The sequence below is a fragment of the Pan paniscus genome, chromosome 20, assembly GCF_029289425.2.
Source record: "Pan paniscus chromosome 20, NHGRI_mPanPan1-v2.0_pri, whole genome shotgun sequence".
Classification (NCBI taxonomy): Eukaryota; Metazoa; Chordata; class Mammalia; order Primates; family Hominidae; genus Pan; species Pan paniscus.
Genome location: NC_073269.2, coordinates 58249892 through 58273325, shown reverse-complemented (window position 1 = coordinate 58273325; position 23434 = coordinate 58249892). Strand labels below are relative to the sequence as shown.

The window sequence follows — 23434 nt, the reverse complement described above, 5'->3', positions numbered from 1 at the left end:
ATAAATCAGGTAAGAGGACCCTAGATCCAGCCTCCAGGATCCTGCCCTTTGCCTGTTGATCCCGCCCTTTGCCTTTCCACTTTTCTAAATAAATTACACTAGCACAGACACACTGACATGCAGACTCTCGGGAGATACTAGCACATAAGCACTTCAGAGCAGTTTGGGGATGACAGGTATCAAAGTGAGGGCTAGGGCTGGGGCTTCTATCTGAAGTTCATAATCTATCTGTGCGTGCCGGCTAGCTCCTGGGAAAATCCCAGGGTATTTCTGTGGCCATGGGGGAGATTATTGAGACAGGGCAGGACCCCTGCAGAACAGTGTCTCCCAGACACTTATTATTTCCCTTTTCATGTGAAGATCTCTGGACCAAGCCTCCGTGATAGGGCTGATCTGGAGACCACTGTGGATGCTGTGAAAGCCTCTGATCACATAGGAGAGTAAGCTCTGGCCTCAGGAAGCAGGATCCTATCCAAGAGAGCTCCATGCTCCTGGAGGTGAGATTCTGTATGCTTCTTCAGTAGATGGCCACAGACTGAATAATCAATTGAGATTCGCATATCTTTTAGTTTCCCAAAACAGAAAAATTTTTAAAGTATTTTTATCCATGTTAAGAATAACAGCAGCTACTCAGGAGGCTGAGGCAGGAGAATCGCTTCAACCCAGGAGGTGGAGGTTACAGTGAGTGGAGATTGCGCCACTGCCCTCCAGCCTGGGCAACAGAGCGAGACTCCATCTCAAAAAGTAAACAAAAATGGCTGGGCACGGTGGCTCACCCCTGTAATCCCAGCATTTTGGGAGGCTGAGGCGGGCAGATGACCTGAGGTCGGGAGTTTGAGACCAGCCTGACCAACATGGAGAAACCCCGTCTCTACTAAAAATACAAAATTAGGCGGGCGTGGTGGCGCATGCCTGTAATCCCAGCTACTTGTGAGGCTGAGGCAGGAGAATCGCTTGAACCTGGGAGGTGGAGTGCCACTGCACTCCAGCCTGGGCAACAAGAGCAAAACTCCGTCTCACAAAATAAAATAAAAAAAAAGCTTAGTATCTGTATAAAATATACGAAAAAAGAGGAGTAACAGCAAAGGAACACAGACATGAATTAACTCAACATAGAAAGCCTAAGTATTCATGAATAATAAACATCTGCCATTTGCCTAGAGAGTGAGATTGGAGTTCTAGCCCCTCATTCTTATTTTCAGCATCAGGGAAGGTCCATTCTCCCTACTGCTCTAGAATATGCACAGGGTACAGGAACAGCAGGGTGGGGACTGAGGCTAAGCCCAAGCTAAGGGGTGGGTGGAAGCAGATTCCCGCTACTCAGCTTCTGTCAGGAAAGGCATGTGCTCTTGGGGACAGAGGGCAGTGATTCCCCATGAAGAGTTGGGGCCTCAGGTTTCCCTTCCCTCCTCCGAAGTCTGGGAAGGACCCAACTAGCCAACCCAAACTTCGAGCTACTAGTCTCTTACCCTTCCTGGAGGCTGACTGGGAAAAATCCAGCCCTACAAAGCCTGTAACCCCCCACCACCTTGCAGCTCTGTATGGCAAGACATCAAGAGAGCAGAGAGCCTGCTGGAGTCAGGGCCTGGCACTAAATCTTTATTGGATTTTCTCTTTTTGACAAGTTCCTGAATTATTATTTTTTTTCATATGGGGTCTTGCTCTGTCACCCTGGCTGGAGTGCAATGGCCCAATCTAGGCTCACTGCAACCTCTGCCTCCCAGGTTCAAGCAATCCTCCCGCCTCAGCCTCCTGAGTAGCTGGGATTACAGGCGCCCTCCACCACGCCCAGCTAATTTTTTCATATTTTTAGTAAAGACAGGGTTTCACTGAATTGGTCAGGATGGTCTCGAACTCCTGGCCTCAGGTGATCCACCCACCTCGGCCTCCCAAAGTGCTGGGATTACAGGTGCGAGCCACTGTGCCCACACCATTTTTTAAAATGTATGCCTCATGCCACCAGCTTGGGTAGATGAACCTGGCCTCCTTCCCTCCAGCCCTGATGGCCACAGGCAGAATCTTGTCGGTGCCCTGCAGTTCACTCCTCGGGGCTGAGGCACCACCTCATCATCTTCATCTGCCCGGGGGAGCCATGGTAATTCTCCTCTAGCGACAACCACAGCTCAAGCACCATAGGCAGATTCTGCACCCTGAGTCAAGGGCATGGTGATTTTAGAGCTCTACTCGTGCCCCTATGCATTAGCCAAAGGCAACAAGTGACTCGACCTCATCCGCATCCAGATGTCTGGGTCAATGCAGTGGAAGGAAGGGGTCAGTGAAGAGGCTGTTGGCGAAGACAGCCAAAGAAGTGCAGTCATCACAAAAGGAGACAAAATTTGTGTGTGGGCTCTGAAGAACAGTGCTGTGGAAGGAACCATTAGAGATGGCCAGTGTGACTGCTGGGATTTAGGCCTAGAGAGCGGGAGAAACAGGCCAGGGTCATGAGTCCTGGCTCCACACAGTCTCTCCACCCTGACCCAGCTCCAGCATCAAACTTCAGCTGCTACAGAGAAGGCCAAGTGTACGGAGCAAACAAAGCCTGCAGCCTGGGAGATTAGGAACCGCTCCTAACAATGAACTTAATAACATCACATTCATCACCTGATAGGATTCTTCCAACATGAAGCTCACAGAAGGTGAGTTACCTCAGTCCCTTCTCCTGAGAGCACTCCCTCAGTAACACACTTGTACGAGTCTCCACTCGGGCTCTGCTTCTAGGGCACATGACCCAAGACACCGGGCAACTCCTGGTTAACTCAGGACTCTGCCAGGGTTCAATAACTCAAGCTATCCTTCACCCTCGTCTCTCATACTCACTCCTGTGGTCGCTGAGTATCACCTCATTACCCAGCACATCCTGGGTAGCCATTGCACCTCCACCTCCTGTAATAATCCCATTCCATCACTTGCCCAATCTTGCAGCCTCAACATATCCCTGAGCCTTGTCTACATACACACGTCCAATTCTAGACCCCACCTCTGAGCCATAGCACATCCTCAGCCCTAGATCCACGTAGCATTAACCTCACTCTCAAGAGAGAAAAACTGGGTTAGTATTTAAGGCAGGACTTCTCAAACTTCAGTGTGCAGATGAACCTGGGCATCTTGTTAAAATGAAGGCTCTGCCTGAGCAGGTCGTGGCAGGGGCAAGAAGCTCTGCATTTCTAACAAGCTCCTGAGAATGCAAAGGCTGCTGGTCCACTGCACTCTTGTTACAATGGACCAGCAGCGTTAACCATGGGGAAAGTCAAAGTTTAATGTCAGACTTTGACGTTTGGTTACACGTGTGTTCACATTTCTAGAGCAGTTCTCAACTGGGAGAGAGTTTATCGCCCAAGGGCATAAATGGAAATTTCTAAAGATGCTTTTTGGTCTCCTTCAGCCTCATCCCCTAGGGCACAATAAAGTCTAACAAAGGGTAGGGATGTGGTAATATGAAGGCTGAGCTGGTGAAATCACCTTGTCACTCAAAGCCACATTTCCCTTCCACCACCTGGGTCAAAATGTGCTCAAGCATCGTTTCCTCTGTGAAACCCTTCCATGCAGACACCACCAGCCATACGTCCCTTGCTCCTTTCTCCAGGGTGCTCTGGGCCCCTCCCTCCATCAGTCAGAATTCCGGTCACCTTCAAGTGATGAAACCCTAAACGAACAGGCACTTGAGCAGTTTAATTCTCCCAGGTGACAATACTGGCATGGCTCTTCACAGCCTCGGGGAGGCAGGCTCCTTCTATCTTGTCCTGCCTTACTTGACCTTCACTCCTAAGATCATTTTCTGGCCCAAGGTGGCAGCTCCTACTCCAGCCATCTGGTCCACATTCCAGAGTGCAGGAAGGAGGAAAGCTGGGGGATCACGCCTTCCCCCTTAAGAACACTTCCTAGAAGCTGCATATACCACTTCTGTTCAACATCTTTTTGGCTAGAATTTGGTCACAATACCACACCTAATTTCAAGAGACACTAGGAAAATACCTTGAATCCACGTAGTCATCTGCCCAGCTAAAAATCAGAGCTTCTACATTAGGAAGGGGAGAATAGATACCGAGATAACTGATCTATCTTGCCACAGTTCTCTCCCTAGTACCGTCCTGATTACTCTGAGACCTCCTGGGGACAGGGTCCAAGCCCAAGTCTTCTTCAAGAACACAGGAAATGGCCCACAGGGGGTTCTCTGGCAATGTACAGCTAACTCTGCTTCTCATGTTGTGTACTTCTCATGTTGAAACTGTTACACACTTTCCAGGTACTAATTCACTTGGTCTTCGCCACCCACCCTGCAATCTAGGTATTACTGTAACTCTCATTTTACACAATACAAAACTGAGCTCATAAAGACTTAACAAGCTACTCCTAGTCACACGTCTATTAACTGAAGGAGCCACAATTTGGACCCAGGCAGTCTGGTTCCAAGGCACCTGCTCTTAACCCCCCAAATACTCGGCCAACATCTATGAATCTGAACTGCACTACAGGACACCACCCAGAGCACCTCGTGGACCCTCTACCCCGAAGGCCAGCAGCACTCCTGGGGGGATCCCCAGAGAATTCTTTCGGGACATAGGGGTATAATGGGTCCTGTAACAAGATCTTCTCCAGAGAAAAGCGCAGATGTTGTGGCTCTGGGGTGGTGCCCCCTCCTCCATGCTGATGACTAAGGCCAGAGGACCGACTACTTCTAGACCTTTATTTCTCTGTGAAAAGGGGGAAAATAAAAGGAATAAAATAAAAACGGCACAGTTGACACACAAAAAAAAACCAATGAGGGGGAGGACGGGAGGTGGAGAAGTAAATGGGGGAGGGGTTCCCATTACAGCAGCAGGATCCAGTGACCCGGGATGCTCACATCTCTCCCCGACGTGGGCGGAGTAGCCCCTTCCTCCCAAGGTCACTGTCCTGTCCAACCCCGTGGTCCCCTAGCCCGCTGGGAGGTGGACAGTGAGACATCTTCCCAGGCTGGGGAGAGGAGGAACCGTGCTGGGGGAAGGGGCCTGGGGTCAGACCATGCACAGGGAGTGACAGCCAAAGGCCCCCCAGTGTCTCCCCAAAGAGGGACTTGTGGGGGTTGGAGGGTGGACACCAGAGGCCAGTGTTTGCTCCTCTTCCAGCATCAGGCGAGAGACAGAACTAGGAAAACAGGAACAGGCAAGAATCAGAACCAGAGCCCTCTCTCTGCCCACAATGCCATGGTACCTCCCCCTCCCAGAAGCTGCTGCCCGCAGGCCCAGCGCCTGTCCTCAAAGTCCACCCTCCTGCTAGGGCTCCGTGCTTTCTAGGTCTTACCAGTCAGAGCCTCCTGGGCAAAGTATTTGACGTCCACATCCTGGTCCTGGGTCAGCTTCTCTAGGATGGGCTTGACTTCACTCTGCAAGGTGCTGGAAAGCGAAAGGAGACAGGGAGAGAGAGGGTGAGCCAGGATGGACTGGGGCAACAGGTGGGCACAGGGCTCTTGGGCAAGAGAGTGTACACAGACACGGACACACCAAACCCAAGGTGGGAGGAGTCTCAAGAATCCAGGGCACACACAGGAATTAGAAATCTCTGATCACTGCACAGGAGGGTGACCATAGTTAATAATAATATTTTGCATTATTTCAAAACAGCTATAAGAGAAGATTTTGAATGTTCTCATCACAAAGAAACAGTAAACATTTAAGGTGATAGATATGCTAATTATCCTAATTTGATCATTACACATTTGCACACATTATTGAAACACTACTATACCCCCATAAATATGTAAAATTATGTGTCAATTAAAAGTAAAATCAGGCCGGACGTGGTGGCTCACATCTGTAATCCCAGCATTTTGGGAGGCCAAGGTGGGTGGATCATCTGAGGTTGGGAGTTTGAGACCAGCCTGGCCAAACCAACATGGAGAAACCCTGTCCCTACTAAAAACACAAAATTAGCAGGGCGCAGTGGTGCACGCCTGTGATCCCAGCTACTTGGGAGGCTGAGGCAGGAGAATCGCTGGAACCTGGGAGGCGGAGGTTGTGGTGAGCCAAGATTGCACCATTGCACTCCAGCCTGGGCAACAAGAGCGAAACTCCGTCTCAAAAAAAAAAAAAAAAAAAAAAAGGTAAAATCAGGGCCGAGCACAGGGGCTCACGCCTGTAATCCTAGCACTTTGGGATGCCAAGGTGGGCAGACCACTTGAGGCCAGGAGTTCAAGACCAGCCTGGACAACATGGGAAAACCCCCGTCTCTACTCAAAGTACAAAAATTAGCCAAGCATGGTGGTGCACACTTGTAATCCCAGCTACTTGAGAGGCTGAGGCACAAGGACTGCCTGAACCCAGGAGGCAGAGGTTGCAGTGAGCCGAGATCGCACCACTGTACTCCAGTCTGGGCGACAGAGCGAGATTCTGCCTCAAAGGAAAACCAAACAAACTGCAAAAAACCAACCAACCAATCAACCAATTACTTAAAGGTCACAAGTATGATAAACAAGGACAGACTTCTCTGGGGCCCCAAACAGGGAGATCAGAGCAGGCTGGGAAAGTGGAACAGAATCTCAGAACCCCCAAGTCTCTGAGGCCCAGCAAATGGGTATCTTTCATTGATTTCACACATATTCACTGAGGCCTACAATGTATTAGGAGTGAATACGGAGCTAAATCACTCTTGATTTCTGCCATGAGGCACCCGGGCCAGGAGGAAGAGACCAAACTGGTACGTAAGAGGGGAGTGGTAAGTGGCCCCAAGGGGAAGTTCCTGGTCCTCCAGGAGCCCAGAGGAGGCATCCACTCTCATCTACGGGGCCCAGGGAAATCCGCCTGCACCAAGAGTCAATTGTTTTGGAAAACGGAGGAGGACTTCGGAGAGAAACGAAAGCTGAGGTTGTGTTCTGGAACAGACAGAAAGAGAAATCTGCAGTTGTGGGTCCCCCACTTTCAGTTGACAGTTCCCTGTTCTCCCCAAATAACCACTATTCTTACTTCCATCATCTCGATTCCTTCATTCTGCCTGTTTCTGAACTTGACATAAATGGTGTGTTTTCTTGGTTTTGGCTCCTCACTCAACATGGTATCTGTGAGAGTCACCTGTTGCTGCTTATAGCAGGTATTTGTTTCGTCATTGCTGAATAGTTTTCCACTGTTTGAATGAACTAAAATTTATCTACTCTACTGTGGACAGACATGGAGGTTGTTTCCGTTTTTATGGCTACTATGAATAAAGCTACCATGAACATTCTTCTGACAGAAACAGCACTCATTTCTCCTGGATAGAGACCCAGGAGTGGAAGGGCTGTTTCACAGGCTGTTTGTATAACAAGCTTCACCAAATTCCACTCCAGATCCACTCCCGTTTTCAGAGTGATCAAACCCTAAATGTACAGCCCCACGTGCAATGGATGAGAGTTCCAGCTCTTCTATGTCTTCACCATTTGCACCACTGAGTCTTTTTTAATGTTGGCTGTTCTGGGAGGTGTGTAGTCATATGTCACTGAGATTTAATTTGCATTTTCCTGAAGGCTAATGATGCTGAACGCCCTTGTCATATGCTTACTGGCTATTTGGAGATCCTTTTTCAAGTGCCTATTCAAGTCTTTTTCCCCAACTCTTTCTTGTCTTGCCTGATTTGTAGACAGGTATTGTGGATGAGTCCTTTCTCAGAAACATATATTAAAACATCTTCCTCCAGTCAGTGGCTTGCATTTTACTCTCAAAATGCTGTCTTTTGAGAAATAGTGTTACATTTTACAGAGGGTCAACTTACCCATCACTTCCTCTGGTTTGCTGTTTAACAAATCTGTGCCTACGCTAACTCAAGAAGATATTTTCCTACATTTTCTTCTAGGTCCTTTATTTTTTAAAATCTTTCTGGTTCTGGTCTGTCATCTCAAATTAATTTGTTTATGCATTGAGGCGAGACTTCTTTTATTCCTACGTGGATATCAAATTGACTCAGCTATGTTTTTTAAAAAACATACGTTTCTCCACTGAACTGCAGAGGTGCCTACTGTTAAACACATGTGGGACTGTTTCTGTACCCTTGATTCCATTCTATTGGGCGATTTAAATATGCTTGTGTTCACATCTATTTTAATTACTGTGGTGTCATAAGTCTTCGTCTCTGGTAGTATAAATCAGACAACTTTGTTCATTAGAATGTCAATTTTCCACTAAAGAACCTGTTAAGATTATTGGGCTTATACTGAATCTAAAGATGAGTTCGGGGAACTGTCCCATCCGTGAATATTATGTAGGTCTGCTTTAATTTTTTTTGAGACAGTCTCGCTCTATCGCCCAGGCTGGAGTGCAGTGGCATGATCTCAGCTCACTGCAACCTCCCCCTCCTGGATTCAAGCGATTCTCTTGCCTTCAGGCTCCCAAATAGCTAGGATTACAGGTGCGTGCTACCGCACCGGCTAATTTTTTGTATTTTTACTAGAGACGGGGTTTCGCCATGTTGGCCAGGCTGGTCGTGAACTCCTGACCTCAACTGATCCGCCCACCTTGGTCAGGTCTGCTTTAATTTCTCACATTAGTGTTTTACAGTTTACACTACAGGTGTTACATACACATCTTTCATTGAATTTATTCCTGGCTATTTGATATTTTTGGTGCAATTATAAATTATACACATACTTACATATAAAACATAAGGTGATTTCATTTTCTAATGACTTGTTGCTAGTATACAGGACTGCCAGCCCATCACCCCCTCTTTCTATTTCATGCTGTGATGTTCATTTTACAGTTGAGAAAACACACCTTGAGAAGGGAAGGGAGCCAAGGTCACACAGCAAGCAAGAAGCGCTGCCAGGCCTCTGACCCTGGGCTCTACCTTCAAAGGTCTAAGATTAAGGTGCCCACAAGAAGCCCCTGCCAGTGTGTGGGGGAGTATCCAGACCTCACCTGTTGTCCAGGATGGGCCCTATCTTCTGCAGAGACTTGGCCACATTGAAGCGGACATTGGCAACCGGGTCCCCAGCCATGCGCAGAACCGTGGGTAGCATGTGCTTGGTGGTGATGTCCTGCCCACAGACCTCAGACAGCACCTGGGGGCCAGTGAGTGGCAGGGGTGAGTATGCAAAGCTCCTGGCTAACTCTCATTTCCTGCTGCCTCTGACCAGGCCACTCTGGTGATCATCAGGCCCCACAGAAGCTGAGCAATACGGGTGACTCAGTTAGTGGAGTGAATCTCCCAACTCCACTAACACCATCCTAACACCATGTCTCCATTCTGCGATGTCCCAGTTTCTCTGTCCTCAGGCTTCCCTTAATTATTCTGGAGATCGACCTTAATTACCAAGCCCTAGGATCCCTCCTTAAAGCAATGCTCTCCAGAGAGTGGCGTGGGAAGAAATGATCAGAACACTTAGTTATATTTATTTTTAAATCCCTTCCTTTCTAGCCCTGTGTATGGTTTACACATAAATAAGTAGTACATGAGATAATTATAATCGTAGGAAAAGCAAATAGACAGGAGCACTTCCTATCTGTAGCATAACTGTTCTAAGCCCTGTGCGTGTATAACCTGATTAATCTTCACGCTCACCAGGCTGTGATTACCAGTATGAATTCTTTACAAATGAGAACACCAAAGCATCAGTTAGGTAACTATCCAAGGTCCATAGCTAATATATGGCAGCACCAGAATTTAAAACTAGGTCTGACCTAGAGCCCATACACTCACCCAACGCACCACAGATAGAGACACACATTTCTCAGGGAAGGAGAGGGGTGCTCATAAAGCTTGAGATCGCTGCTCCAACAGGTCAAGTCTCCCAGGCCCTGGGTCCCTCACCATCCAAGTCCCCAGTCCCAGAGGCCCTATGACCCTGACCCTGGGAGCCCCACCCCCTTGCCTGCAGTTCCCCAAGGACTCATCTCTGGATAGAAGATGCACTCCATGTCTCCATTCCCAAGCCAGGTGTCTCCCTTGGGGAACCCTCTAGCATCCCTCCTCTCCCATGCGCTCCAGTTCCCTAGGGATGGGCCAGCAGGCAGGTGGAAGGCTCACATTGATGCAGAAGAGCGTAGTCATGCGGTGCAGGTAGTTGGGGTCTCCGGACATGGCCAAGACCTTGGGGATGATTGTGGCATGGGCCCACTCCTTCCCAAACTTTTCCACTAGCTTCTTCAGGTTGCTGGTGGCTGCCTCGCGGATGGCATATACTGCAGAAGGGTGAGGGTGAGAGAGACAGGGATTTGGAGGTGAAGAACTGATGTGGGCAAAATGTAGGTCACATTCACCATGGCTTACAAAGCAGCCCCTAGGTGCCAGGCTGCATGTGAGCCAAAGAGAGAAAAAAGGACTTACTATGTGCTATATCTAGTAACTGTTTTTTTTTTATACAGTATCTTTTCAGCCACTCCAAGAGGTAGGTTCCACTACTGGCTTCATTTTACAGATGGGCAAACTAAGGCTCTAAGAAGTGATTTGCCTAAATTATGTGGCACTTATTACTTCAAACAGGGCTTCACAGAGATAAATAATACCTTTTATTTTTTACCTCTCTTAGTGTAAACAATGAGCCATTCTCATAATGGCCCCAAGGGACCAGAATAAGAAGTTTCAAAGAATGAGTGTGGGGCTCATTCAAAGACAGCAGGTGACTTGTTTTAGATCTGACAGCCCCAAGGGCAGGATTCAAAACCCTGGTCTGGCTGCTCAGTGGCCCTCTGGCTCTCCACTATACCAGGCAACCCCTGGGTGATCTGTTTCATCCTCCTCCCACTCAACACTTCTCTAGGACTCTAACAAGCATGTGAGCTGGTCCATACGAGCATCCAGCGGCGTGGGGAGTGACTCTAGCCTCCTCCACTGCCCGCCACAGCCCCAGCCAATCCATCCTGCCTTTCTGGAGCTCCCATCTCCTCTTGCTGCTCCTGTGAAGGTACTCACCATGATCCACAAGCCAGGCCATGCACAAGGAGTTAAGTTTCTCATCAAAGAACTCCACTCCCTACATGAGAAACCAAGGGTTCCAAGGTAAGCGTTCCAGGAGAGCAAACAGGGGGAGCTGCTAGCCACATCCCACGGAACCTATACCCACCCTAGAAAGACCGGACACTTCTCAACTTTGTCTGAGGTGCTCCTTTCCCTCCTCTCTTTGAATCCAATGCATCTTTTAAGGCCCCATTTCCTGGGTCCCTTCCTTCAACTCCCCAGGCAGTTGTCACAGCCTCCACTAAGCCTTCAAAGCCCCGTTTCCCCATCACAGCCCTGGACATACTGCACCTCCCCTGAGGCAGCACTGCCTGGCCCCAAGGCCTCCTCACTCACCAGCTGTCCAGCCAGGAGGGGCATGTACTCAATGATGGCCAGCCGCACCCGCCACTTGGCGTCCTCAGCCAGCTCCACAATGGCAGGGAGCAGGGACTGGGACAGCTGCCGGATGCCAATCACCTCGTTCACACAGTCCAGGTTAGAGATGATGTTCAGCCGTACCTCAGGGCACTGAGGAGAGGAAAGAAGGATTCTGAGAGAATGCAATGCACACAGCAACCCAGGACAGGATGGAAAGAGCTCAGCTGCATCAACTTTTATGGACATCTCCCGAGGGACTACTCCTGTCCAAGCCCAGCTCCCCGTTCTGGGAACACATTAACGGCACACAAAAAGCAAGCAGCATGGATCACTAACTTAAGCAGATTTTTAAACCTTACAATAGTATCACAAGAAATGTTTATCCATTTTCAAAGGACTTTAAGAATCACAGTAGGAAAATACAGCACCCTGGAAAAAACAGGCAGACATGATTCTTCTAATCCTAGCTCCGCTGCTTGCTAACAAGGGTTCCTTCCTGGATATCAATCCACAACATGGGAGAAGGGAAGGAAGAAAACTATTTCCTTATTAAAACTATTTTAGTCTAAATAAATAAATAAAGGAGCACTGAAATGAATCAATAACCAAGTGAACAAGCCTGGCAGGCTTGGGCTGTTGAAACCCTGCACATTCTGAGAATAGGACTGGCCCTTGCCCAGCTCCAGCCCTTGCTGTGTGAGCCTCAAGCTGCTGAACATGTGCGTGAGAAGAGAAGGCTCAGAGACTATACCTCACCCATTTAAAAAGACTTCTTTTTGGTGCACCAGTAAAAAGGTAGCCTTTTTCATTTAGACAAGTTTATAAATTCTGGTGAGAGTCAAAATGTAAAGTTTATAAATCTAAAATGGAAATCTCAAATATAAGTCAGATGAATTCCTCACACCAAGAAAACCATGCTGGTTCTTTTCTTCTAAGAGAAGCTGCCCTGAGACAGGCTGGCTGCCAGCACATGATTGCCATATAGTGCTTGCTGAAGGTGAAACTGGAGCAAAAAATGCTCCAGTCCTAGCACACTTGCAGCACATATGGGCTTGCCTTCAAACTGGGCTGAGCCTGGATCCTTCCCTCATGCCAGAGGCAAAATGATCCCCAAAACGCTGGAGAGGTGTGAAATGACATAGCAGACAACTTGAGGGGCTCTCACCTGCCAAATTATACCCATTAAAGCATCAAAAACAAATATAAATTGTATTAATATCTATAAAATGATTATAAAAACTCTGTGCATGTGAAGCATAACTCAGATAAATTACTTAAGTCATAAAATTCGTCATGAACATTAATGAAGATTCAGACTTTTAGCAACTGACGTAATTAACTGATTAAAAACAGTACAGTTAATCACCCACTAATAGGGAAAAACAAAAAGAACAAAAAATATATTAAAAATAGCGCACTCTTTTCAATGCATTAAAAATTGACTGTAATTCTGGGGCTAAGAGATTACTCCACTGTAACAGAATTGAATAACGTAACTTTTAGGGGCATGGGGGACTGAAATGTGATGCAGTACTTTCTGTTACAGTATTTCCTCCAACTTTCTAGCAGACTGTGTGGGCGCCTGTGTATAAAAAAGAAAGAAGGGGATGGGGAAGAAAGACTGAGGCTTTTGGGAACAAAGATGTCACACACCAGCAAACAATTGCACCATCTGCCCAGTTTCTCACCACCAAGGCCAAAACCACCACGTGGTCCCTTCTGCCTCCTGAACAATCTTGAATCCTTCCGTATCACTGCAGCCTCATCTCTACATACCACTTAGTCTAGCCTCAGCCTTCCAGACTCCCACAGCCTCTGGTTTGGTCTCCCTACACCGCTGCTGGCCGCCTCACTTCAATCTTTCCTTCACATAAGCCTCAGGGTGCCTTCTAACACCAACTCTATTCTGGCTCTTCCGCTTGCCCACAGTCAAGTCCAAACTCCTTCCCCAGTGGTCACCCTGATGATCTCTCCAGTCACCACCCAGCACCACCTCTCATCCTTTGTAATACAGGCAACCTGAACTGCTGGGTGTGGTCACGTGACCCTCCTGGCCAATGGGTGTATGGGGTGCAAGCACAGGTGAGGAATCTCGTCCTAGACTGTTATGAGAGAGAGAAAAAAAATCCACCACCTAATTTAAGCCAGAATGGATTCTGGGGTCTATATTACAGCACCTTAGCCTAAACCCTAAAAAACATGAACTCATCCTTAACAGCACCTGTAACACCTTAATGGCATCATGGGACTGCCTGTCTCTCTCCACTGCCAGTCTCTGAAGGCTTTTGAGGATCAAAACTCTTATTCTAGGCTGGGGGCGGCGGCTCACGCCTATAATCCCAGGCCTTTGGAGGCCAAGGCAGGAGGACTGCTTGAGATCAGGAGTTCAAGACCAACCTGGGCAACATAATATCTTGTCTCTATGGAAAATGTTTTTAAAAATTATCTAGATGTGGTGGCTCTTGCCTGTAGTCCCAGCTACTTGGGAGGCTAAGGTGGGAGGATCACTTGAGCCTGGAAGGTGGAGGCTGCAGTAGACCATGATCACATCACTGCACTGCAGTGTGGGCAACAGAGCAAGACCCTATCTCAAAACATAAATAAATAATTTTTTTTTTTTGAGAGAGAGTCTTGCTCTGTTGTCCAGGCTGGAGTGCAGTGGTGCAATCTTGGCTCATTGCAACCTCTGCCTCCTGAGTTCAAGTGATACTCCTGCCTCAGCTGCCCGAGTAGCTGAGATTACAGGCACTCGCCACCATGCCTGGCTAATTTTTGCATTTTTAGCAGACACGAGGTTTCACCATGTTGGCCAGGCTGGTCTCGAACTCGTGACCTCAGGTGATCCACCCGCCTCAGCCTCCCAAAGTGCTGGGATTACAGGCGTGAGCCACCGCGCCTGGCCATAAATAAAAACTTTAAATTTCTATTTTTCATATCCTCCATGTCCAGGAAAGGCCTCATGAAGAGTGCCTGGAGGAATGAATGCATGAACACACAGCTATGCCCACAAACATGCAACTCAGCAAAGATCTGGATGTTTGTTGAGATATCAGCAGATTCCTGGTCAATGTAGGTAAACCCTAGCAATCTAGGAAGACCCACCTGTCCCCTCCACAAACCCAGAGCTGAGATCCTGGCGCCCTTACCTCATCCTTCAGCTGAGCCAGGAAGAGGGGCAAGAGGTGCTCGATGGTGTTGTCTTTGCCCAAGATGGGAGAGAGACCCATGATGACTGAGGCCAGGGCAGACTTGACATGTTGGTTGGCATCGGACACCAGCTCCTGGGAGAGAGAAGAGGTAGGCACAGGGGTCAGTGCAACCCCTGCAGCAGCAAGTGGCCAAGCAGATGCCAACTCCTAAGAGACAATAACCTGCTTCTGCCCCTCTCATTCATAGAGCAGGGGATGACTTAGGGTACAGGGGAAATCACTATTCCTTATGAGTACCACCTACTTAGAGTTCAATGACCCCTGCTCTCAGCAGCCCCCACTCCAACCCCAAAACCCTGTGAATGAGAGGACTCAGTGACGTCTGAGGTTCTAGAAAGTACTTCCACCTTTAAGGTCAGCCTCAAGCTGCAGTCAGGACCCCTAACTGCTTGAAACCCAAGAGCTGCCTGGTTCCAGAGGGCTGGGAACCTAGTTTGCAGCTGACTATCCCCAAAGCCTTGTCTCCAGCCCCTCTTTTTGGCAGGCTCGGATCCACTTGGTTCCTCCCATCAAACTCTCTGTTACCTTGATGCAGGGCAAGATCTGGGACATGATCACATTCTCCCGACAGTCAGCTGAGAGGTTTTCACAGAACTCTGTGGGCAGGGAGAGGGAGGCAAAGGGAAGTGAGACCTGATGTGCTAGTTCCACCTCCAGCCCCTCGGATACCCACCCCACTTGCTGTGTTCCAGCTGCCAGCACCAACCTTTGACCTTGTGGGAGGCTGCGGCCCTCACCTCGGCCTCACAGTCTTTCATCAGGTTCTGGAAGGCAGGGACCAGGTCTGTCTTGGTGATCTCAGGCCCCACTGCTTTCTGGAGCTGCAGACAGGAAGGAGGAGGGGGACAGTGAGAGGGGCTGGCAGTTTACTCTGGGCTAAGGAAGCCAAAATCAAAGTGAAGGCACCAGAATTAGGGGACAAAGCGTGGGCCTTGGAAGCAGTGCTAAAATCTAATTCGAGTGCCAAGTCTGGCCCCAGGGCAAGGCTCTTCACCTCGCTGAGCCTCTTCTGCTTCCGAAGAAAAATGAGGACTGCAAGGGCACCTACCTCACAGTGTTGTCAGCATTAAAAATAACACATTTCCATATTATTCAGGCTACTGAGGTTAAGTTTTCTGTTACCTGATTCAAAAACATTCAAATAATATAGTGACTGCAACTTTTTGATTTATATATGGCTGTATTTCTTAAAGATCTGTTACCAGAAGCACGAATTACTTTTGTAATGAAAATAAAACAATAGGCCAAGTGCGGTGGCTCATGCCTATAATCCCAGCACTTTGGGAAGCTGAGGTGGACAGATCGCGGGAGTCCCAGAGATCAAGACCAGCCCGGGCAACACAGTGAAACCCTGACTCTACAAAAAACAAAACAATTAGCCGGGTGTGGGGGCAGGCACCTGTCGTCCTAGCTACTCAGAAGGCTGAAGTGGGAGGATCACCTGAGCCCCGGAGGTCAAGGCTGCAGTGAGCCGTGACTGTGCCACTGCACTCCAGCCTGGGTCATGGTGTGAGACCCTGTCTCAAAATAAAAATAAAACGATAAAGATTGACAGAAAGGAAGGCACTCTAGGGCTGGGCGCAGTGGCTTACACCTGTAATCCCAGTGCTTTGGGAGACCGAGGTGGGTGGATCACTTGAGGCCAGGAATTCGAGACCAGCCTGGCCAACATGGTGAAACCCCATCTCTACTAAAAATACAAAATTAGCTGGGTGTGGTGGTGCACACCTGTAATTCCAGCTACTCAGGAGGCTAAGGCATGAGAATCACTTGAGTCTGGGAGGTGGAGGTTGCAGTGAGCTGAGCTTGTGCCACCGTACTCCAGCCTGGGCAAAAGACTGAGACTCTGTCTTTAAAAAAAAAAAAAAAAGGGAGGCACGCTTGGCCCTGCCTGTTTCATGGCACCAGGCATGGAAAGACACACGGCTCCTGCTGCAAAGCTGGTTCCTGAAGACCTGGTAGGAAGCAGGACAGTTCATTATGAAGATGGGAATGAACAAGTAAAAATCTTGAAGGACCTCATGATATCTTGGGAAAATACTGCCTTTTATTCATCTTGCAAATATTTACTGAATGTCTACTATGTGCCAAGAACTGGTTTAACAGCCTAAAATTCCTGCCCTCATGGAATTTTTATTCTAAGACCCAGTGTGACACAGTTTATGCAGCTCAGGAGACAAGGATGGGAAGAACCTTCCCTAACTGTGGTGATGGTACGCTATTCTGAAGCTCTGAGTCCTTCCCGCAAATGCCAGTGGGAACCAGCATAATTAAAGGCAAAGGGCGCCCCAGGGTGGAGTGGCACTCAAGGCCTCTCTGATCCCACCCTGCCCTCTCTCCTGCTTTCTCTCAGGCTGGGCCATCAAGATCAGGCCTGAATGTTCCTGCTTGCACTTGCTCTCGCCTCCCAGGGTTCTTTGTCCTCTGGCTGGAACAAAGTTCCTATCTTAGCTCTTACCCACTCATCTTCTAGAACCAGCTGTAACACCACCACCCCTCCTCAGTGCTTCCAAGGCCCCACATCTGTCTGTCTGTCCCACACCTGTGACACTTTATAATCAAATTTCCCCTAAGTCAGTCTTCCCCTTCAGACTGCCTGGCTCCGCGAAGGCCAGGAATGTGCCGAATTCACTGGCCCAGCAAATAGCTGGTGCTCAGCAAACATGTTTGTGGGATGAGGCAATCTGGATCCCTGTGGAAGGAGCGCTGTCCTGAGAGTCACAGACCTGGAGTCTTGTCCCCTTTCTGCCTGGCTGTTAGTGTCACTCTGATCAGTTAATGAAACTTTCCGGGGCTGGGCATGGTGGCTAACACCTGTAATCCCAGCACTTTGGGAGATGAAGGCAGGCGGATCACTTGAGGTCAGGAGTTTGAGACTAGCCTGGCTAACAACATGGTGAAACCCCGTCTCTAATAAAAATACAAAAACTAGCCGGGTGTCATGGTGGGCATCTGTAATCCCAGTCCCTCAGGAGGCTGAGGCAGGAGAATTGCCTGCACCCGGGAGGGAGAGGTTGCAGTGAGCCAAGATTGCGCCACCACACTCCAGCTGGGCAACAACACTCTAGCCTGGGCGACAGACTCCGTCTCAAAAAAAAAAAAAAAACCACCAAAAAACCCCACCTTTTTGGGCTGTCTTCCCCTTTGTGAAAGGACAGCTTGATTATGTCAGGAACACCCCACATGTGCTACCCTTCTCTGCTCCTGTGGCACTTTCCTCCACGTAGCCTTAACTTAGCCTCAGAATCTTTCTCAAGGCAGCACTTTAAGATGCCATGTCAATCAACCAGGATTGGCATATGAAGCGAGACGCAGTTAGATGATCATAGAGATCTTACTGCTCAAACGCCCAATGATTCCATCGGCCTAATGGAAACCTCAGCTCCTATACACTTCCCTTCTGAGGGTGTCAGTGTCCCCACCAGTGGGACAATGTCAACGGTCGCTCATCTACCTCTGTGAACTTGTCAGCCACCATGTAGCGGACGCGCCAGGACTTGTCTTCAGCAGCCTGGCGCAGAGTGGGCATCACCAGGGCCTCCAGATCCTCCTGGGGCAGAAGCTGGGCGATGTTCACGCACGCCTCCACCGCCAGCAGCCGCACCGAGTCCTGGGGAGAGGAGAGGAACAGTGGGAGGGCAGCAGAGGCCTTGCTGAGCTCTGGGATTCTCTTTCATGGGTAGGAACCACCAGAAGGACGGGAGAGCAGAGGGCCAGGAAGCAAAACTCACCTGCTCGTCAGAGGCCAGGTTGGAGAACATGGGGATGATCTCACTCTTGACGTTGTCCAGCTCCAGCACCTTGGCAAACTCCCCCAGCTTGGAGGCTGCGGCCCGCCGCACCATGGGGGTGTCATCTGAGCACAGGTTCCGGAAGTACCTGGGAGTCGGGGACGGGGATCCTGAGGCAGCAGGCAGTATGGCAGAGAGGAGCAAGCACAGACTCTGCAGTCGTGTGGGTCCAGGTTTTAGCTGAATGACCTTGGGCAAGTGATGACCCCCTCTGTCTTCCCAGCCCTATGAAATGGAGCTGATAGTAACAGTACCTACCCCACAGGTCCGCATGAGGTTTAAATGAAAATAATGTGTGTGAGACACTTCGCAGATTGCGCATAATAAATCTAGTCAATGCTAAGTGCTGACGATCACATCATTCCCATAAAAATTGCTTAACCAACGAGCCAGGCACAGTGGCTCATACCTGTAATCTGAACACTTTGGAAGACCAAGGCAGGAGGATTGCTTGAGCCCAGGAGTTCAAGACCAGCCTGAGCAACATAGTGAGACCCCATCTCTGCCAAAAATAAAAAATGAGCCCAGCGTGGTGTTGCACACCTGTGGTCCCAGCTATTTGAGAGGCTAAGGCAGGAGGAATGCTTGAGCCCAGGAGGTTGAGGCTGCAGTGGGCTATGACTGCACCAGTGCACTTCTGCCTGGATGACAGAGCGAGATCCTATCTCAAAAAACAAACAAACAAAAAACTGCTTAACTAAGAGGCAGGTCTAGAGCCACAGAAAGGCTTTATTTTTCAGCAGCAATTGCTTCGGTCAAAGACGGTGGGGGCCAGTGTAAGTATCTAAGCAAGTGTACAGCCATAAACCAGAGTTCTGGAGTGAGTCAGGCTCAAACCTGGGCTTGATGGTCAATTGTTTGCAAAGTAGAGGAGCAGGAGGCTGAAAACTGAGGTGGTTTATCTGCCAAAGGCACTGGACCTGGGACAGGCTGGAGATACCATCAGATGTAATTTGCTGAAAGTTTTTATGTTCCAGATTTTGCTCTAAGCACTTTATGTGTGATAATTCTTTTAAATCCTCACATTAACCAGTGGGAAGGAGGACCTGTCATCATCTCAATTCCTAAGTGAGCAAGGGGGCAGAGGTGGGTAAACTGACACGTGGTCGTGTCCAGAGACCAACTCTCGAGGATGTGGCCTATCAGGTGGTAAGCAGGAGTGGGAGTGGAGAGAGTTCAGGGGCATTTGGGCCCCAGCTAGACCGAAAGGAGTCTGAGGCTTTAGAGAAGGTTGGAGCTGAGATGGGAGCTTGGAGCTTCCAAGGAGGCAGAGACTCACTGTCGAAGTTCCGCCTTCACAGCACTGGACACTCGGGGGTAGCAGACGGAGAAGAGGCCGCAGGCCGAGGTCCGGGAGGTGAACCAGTCGCCGCCCGCCAGCCGCTTCACTAGCGGCACAAAGTGCGCCTCCAGGTCAGAGGGCGAGTGCTCGTGTGAGATGGCCCGTAAGGACTCCACTGCCTTGTCCCGCACCACTGTCTCCTCCACTGTGGCCAGCGACTCCAGCGGTGGCTGTGGTGAGAACACAAAGTCACTGGACAACTCCCTCTCCACCATCCGCAGCCCTGGAGCCCCATCCTGCACCCCATCATGGGCTCATCTCCTCAGAGAAAACTTCCCTATTACCCATCCCGACCTTCATTAAAATAGCCTTTAAAAATGGTTGCAATGAATGATTCAAAGGAAAAACGTAACATCATGCCAGCCAGCAGAAGGTCTCTGTCAGCGTGCCTTCCACAAAGGTTCTTATTTAGGGGTCCTTGAAGGAGTTTCACTGGGGTCCATGAACCTTAAAATTACACACGTCGCTTTCTGAGGAGAAAGTTCTTAGCCTCTCAAAGTGCAATGATCATCACTGACACTGTGTAGAACATCTTACTCACTGTGTGTACTAGGCAGGACCTCCGTGTTGTACCAGGGGTGCTTGTTCTTCCTCACTGAATTCTATAAAGCAAGTCCTGATTTTAAAGAAGAGAAAATGGGCCGGGCGCAGTGGCTCACGCCTGTAATCCCAGCACTTTGGGAGGCTGAAGCGGGTGGATCACGAGGTCAGGAGTTCAAGACCAGCCTGGCCAATATGGTGAAACCCCGTTTCTACTAAAAGTACAAAAAAATTAGCTGGGTGTGGTGGTGCGCGCCTGTAATCCCAGCTACTCGGGAGGCTGAAGCAGAAGAATCCTTGAACCCGGGAGGCAGAGGCTGCAGTAAGCCGAGATCGCACCACTGCACTCCAGCCTGGGCAACACAGCGAGACTCCGTCTCAAAAAGAAAAAAAAAAAAAAAAAAGGAAGAGAAAACTGAGGTACAGCCTGGCTTGCCCAAGCTAGTAATAGCTACAGGTCAGGATCGAAAACCTGACCTAAGCTTCCCATGAACAGTTACACACAGCTCTGGTGACTGAATTGGGATCTCATGTTTCTGGGGGACTATGGGGCTCGGGACTGCTCGCTGGTTGTTACTGTAGGCCTAGAATGACTGCGCTCCTTCAGATACATACGACTGGCTCTCCACTGTATCCCCAGAGCCCAGCAGCACTCTTAGCACAAGACAGGAACTCTTAATTAGTGACCTACTGAAGGGAGACTCAACTTATCCCAATATGTTCAAATAAAGGTGTGGAGGTCTCTGATCTGAAATTCAACTTGGGCTGACAGGTATTTAAAGCAGGAAAAAAAAAATCATAAATGGAAATGCCTCCAGGGCCCAGTCAAGTAACAGAATGATGCCATCAGCCAAGGTGACAGGCAGGGGTGGCAGGAGGCATGAATAGGAAGAGGCAGGCACTGTGGCACCCTGGAGGGCATGTAGCCCAGGGAGGGCAGGTGCTCCCCAGCTCCAAGGACTGTCACTATGGGAGAATGCAGTTGGCAATAAGCAAATCTGGTTTTCCAAATGCAGCCCTCAAAAAAACTCAAGAGTCTTGTATGTGAGAAGTCTCATGTAACACATGCTACAACATGGATGAACCTTGAAGATGTTATGCCAAGGGAAATTAGCTAATAGTCATAAAGACAAATATTTTCTGATTCCACTTATATGAGGAATCTAGAACAGTCAAACTCCTACGGTGGCTGCCAGGGGCTGGGGGAGAGGGAAGGGGGAGCTCATGTCCAATGGGTTTGGAATTTCAGTTTGAGGAGGTGAAAAATTCTGGAGATGGATGGTGATAATGGCTGCACAATGTGAATAAACCTACTGCCACAGAGCTACACACTTTAAAATAATTAAAATAGCACATTCTATGTATATTTTTACAGTAAAACTAAGAATAAAAACAAATGTTTAAAAATAGCATTTAAAAATAGTTGCAATGAATGATTCAAAGGAAAAATGTAATACTAAGCAAGCCAGCGTAATGTCACTGTCACAGGTCCTCATGCTATCGTGACGTCTCAGGTTCAGGACAGTATCATGGGAGTGTGACCATAGGTGCGGTGTGACTGGGATACTGCAGGGACAGAGTTCCTGTTGTTCACCTCAGTTCTCCCACCACCTGGGCTGGCACAGAGAAGGTACTCAATCAACACTTGCCAAGTGACTACAGGTGGAACTTACGGCAATCTGTTATAAGGAGGCCTGGGACAGAGGCTGAGCAGTAATTATGTAAGCCAAGGTTCTCTTCTCGAGTAGGTTACTGCAGGAAGTAGTTCTCAAAGTATGATCCCTGACCACCCTGCAGCAGAATCACCCGGAGGCCTATCCCAGCATGGACCAAAACAATCAGAATATCTGGAGGCAGGGCCCAGGAAGGTACACATTTAAGAAACTGCAATTGATGCCTTTGCACAGTGAAGACTCACTACTGTGAAGCCTCTCTGTGAAGTCTGGGGGCAAGGGTTCTCAAACCTGGAGACCACACAGGGTAGGGAAGAGTGTGAACCGCCTAAAATCCTGTGTACTTTTATAAGAAGAGGGTCCAGAATTTAACAGATTCTCAAAGGGATCCATAATTCCAAAAGAGTTAGGAACTGCTGGCCGGATGCGGTGGCTCACGCCTGTAATCCCAGAACTTTGGGAGGCCAAGGCAGGTGATCATTTGAGGCCAGGAGTTCTAGACCAGCCTGGCCAACATGGTGAAACCCTGTCTCTACAAAAAATACAAAAATTATCCGGGCATGGTGATGGGTGCCTGTAATCCCAGCTACTTGGGAGGCTGAGGCTTGAGAATCACTTGAACCCGGGAGGCAGAGGCTGCAGTGAGCTGAGATTACAACACTGCACTCCAGCCTGGGTGACAGAGCGAGACTCTGTCTCAAAGAAAAATAAAAATAAAAAGAGCTGCTGACACAGAAACAACCCTCACACCCAGGCACGGTGGCTCACACCTGTAATCCTAGCACTTTGGGAGGCCGGGGTGGGTGGATCACCCGAGGTCAGGATTCCGAGACTAATCTGACCAACAAAGTGAAACCCCGTCTCTACTAAAAATGCAAAAATTAGGTGGGTGCGGTGGCACACGCCTGTAATCTCAGCTACTCGTGAGGCTGAGGCAGGAGAATCACCTGAACCTGGGAGGCAGAGGTTGCAGTGAGCCGAGATCGCGCCACTGCACTCCAGCCTGTGCAGCAAGAGTGAAACTCCATCTCGGGAAAAAAACAAAACAAACAAACAAAAAAACAATCCTTACACTGCAGCTACAGGAGTCTCTGTAATTAATTCCATTTCATCACTGCTGAGAGCGAGGGCCGGGAGTGGGTCTGACACATCTCTGGGTTTCCACAGCCTAGAGACCTTGCTCAATGTTTGTGGAATGAAGAAACTACACAAAGCCATTTTCTATTTCTTATAACCTGTCAAAATCCAGGTTAACAGCCACCTCCTCCAGGAAGCCTTCCCTGACAACTTCCCAACCCACCTAAGCAGGTTAGGCGCCTTCCCTGGGTTTTAAGGACCCCCCTGCCTCCCTTGTTTACAGCTCTGAAAGCAACCAGGAGCCCTCTGAGGATAGCACATAGGAGTGGCTAAGAATTAGGGGCCTGGGATCGAATCTGGACTCTGCCTCTTCCCAGCTCGGACAATTCACTTAAATCTGCCTGTGCCTCAGTTTCCTCATCTGGGCAATACAGCTAACATCAGTATACAACTGTGTAAGGCTCTTGGGATGTGCACTGCAGGCAACGAGCAAGCACAAGCTATTCTGGTTTCCAGCACTGCCTGGCCCAGACAGCCCCAGGA

At 49.0% G+C, this 23434-nt stretch overlaps 1 protein-coding gene across 1 annotated transcript in view; it reads right to left on the bottom strand.

Moving 5' to 3' along the window:
* Positions 1–4670: 4670 nt before the first annotated feature.
* PPP2R1A (protein phosphatase 2 scaffold subunit Aalpha) overlaps positions 4671–23434 on the bottom strand; it is a 36397-nt gene continuing 17633 nt past the window's right edge. Inside the window, exons 4-15 of the mRNA XM_003807634.5 lie at positions 19539–19771; positions 18200–18347; positions 17923–18078; positions 15175–15289; positions 14994–15064; positions 14406–14540; positions 11236–11409; positions 10855–10915; positions 9970–10124; positions 8862–9004; positions 5281–5372; positions 4671–5124 (exon numbers count right to left, since the gene is read on the bottom strand). Coding sequence (XP_003807682.1) covers positions 5108–5124; positions 5281–5372; positions 8862–9004; positions 9970–10124; positions 10855–10915; positions 11236–11409; positions 14406–14540; positions 14994–15064; positions 15175–15289; positions 17923–18078; positions 18200–18347; positions 19539–19771 — 1500 coding nt within the window. The 3' untranslated portion in view covers positions 4671–5107. The remainder of the gene's footprint in view (positions 5125–5280; positions 5373–8861; positions 9005–9969; positions 10125–10854; positions 10916–11235; positions 11410–14405; positions 14541–14993; positions 15065–15174; positions 15290–17922; positions 18079–18199; positions 18348–19538; positions 19772–23434) is intronic.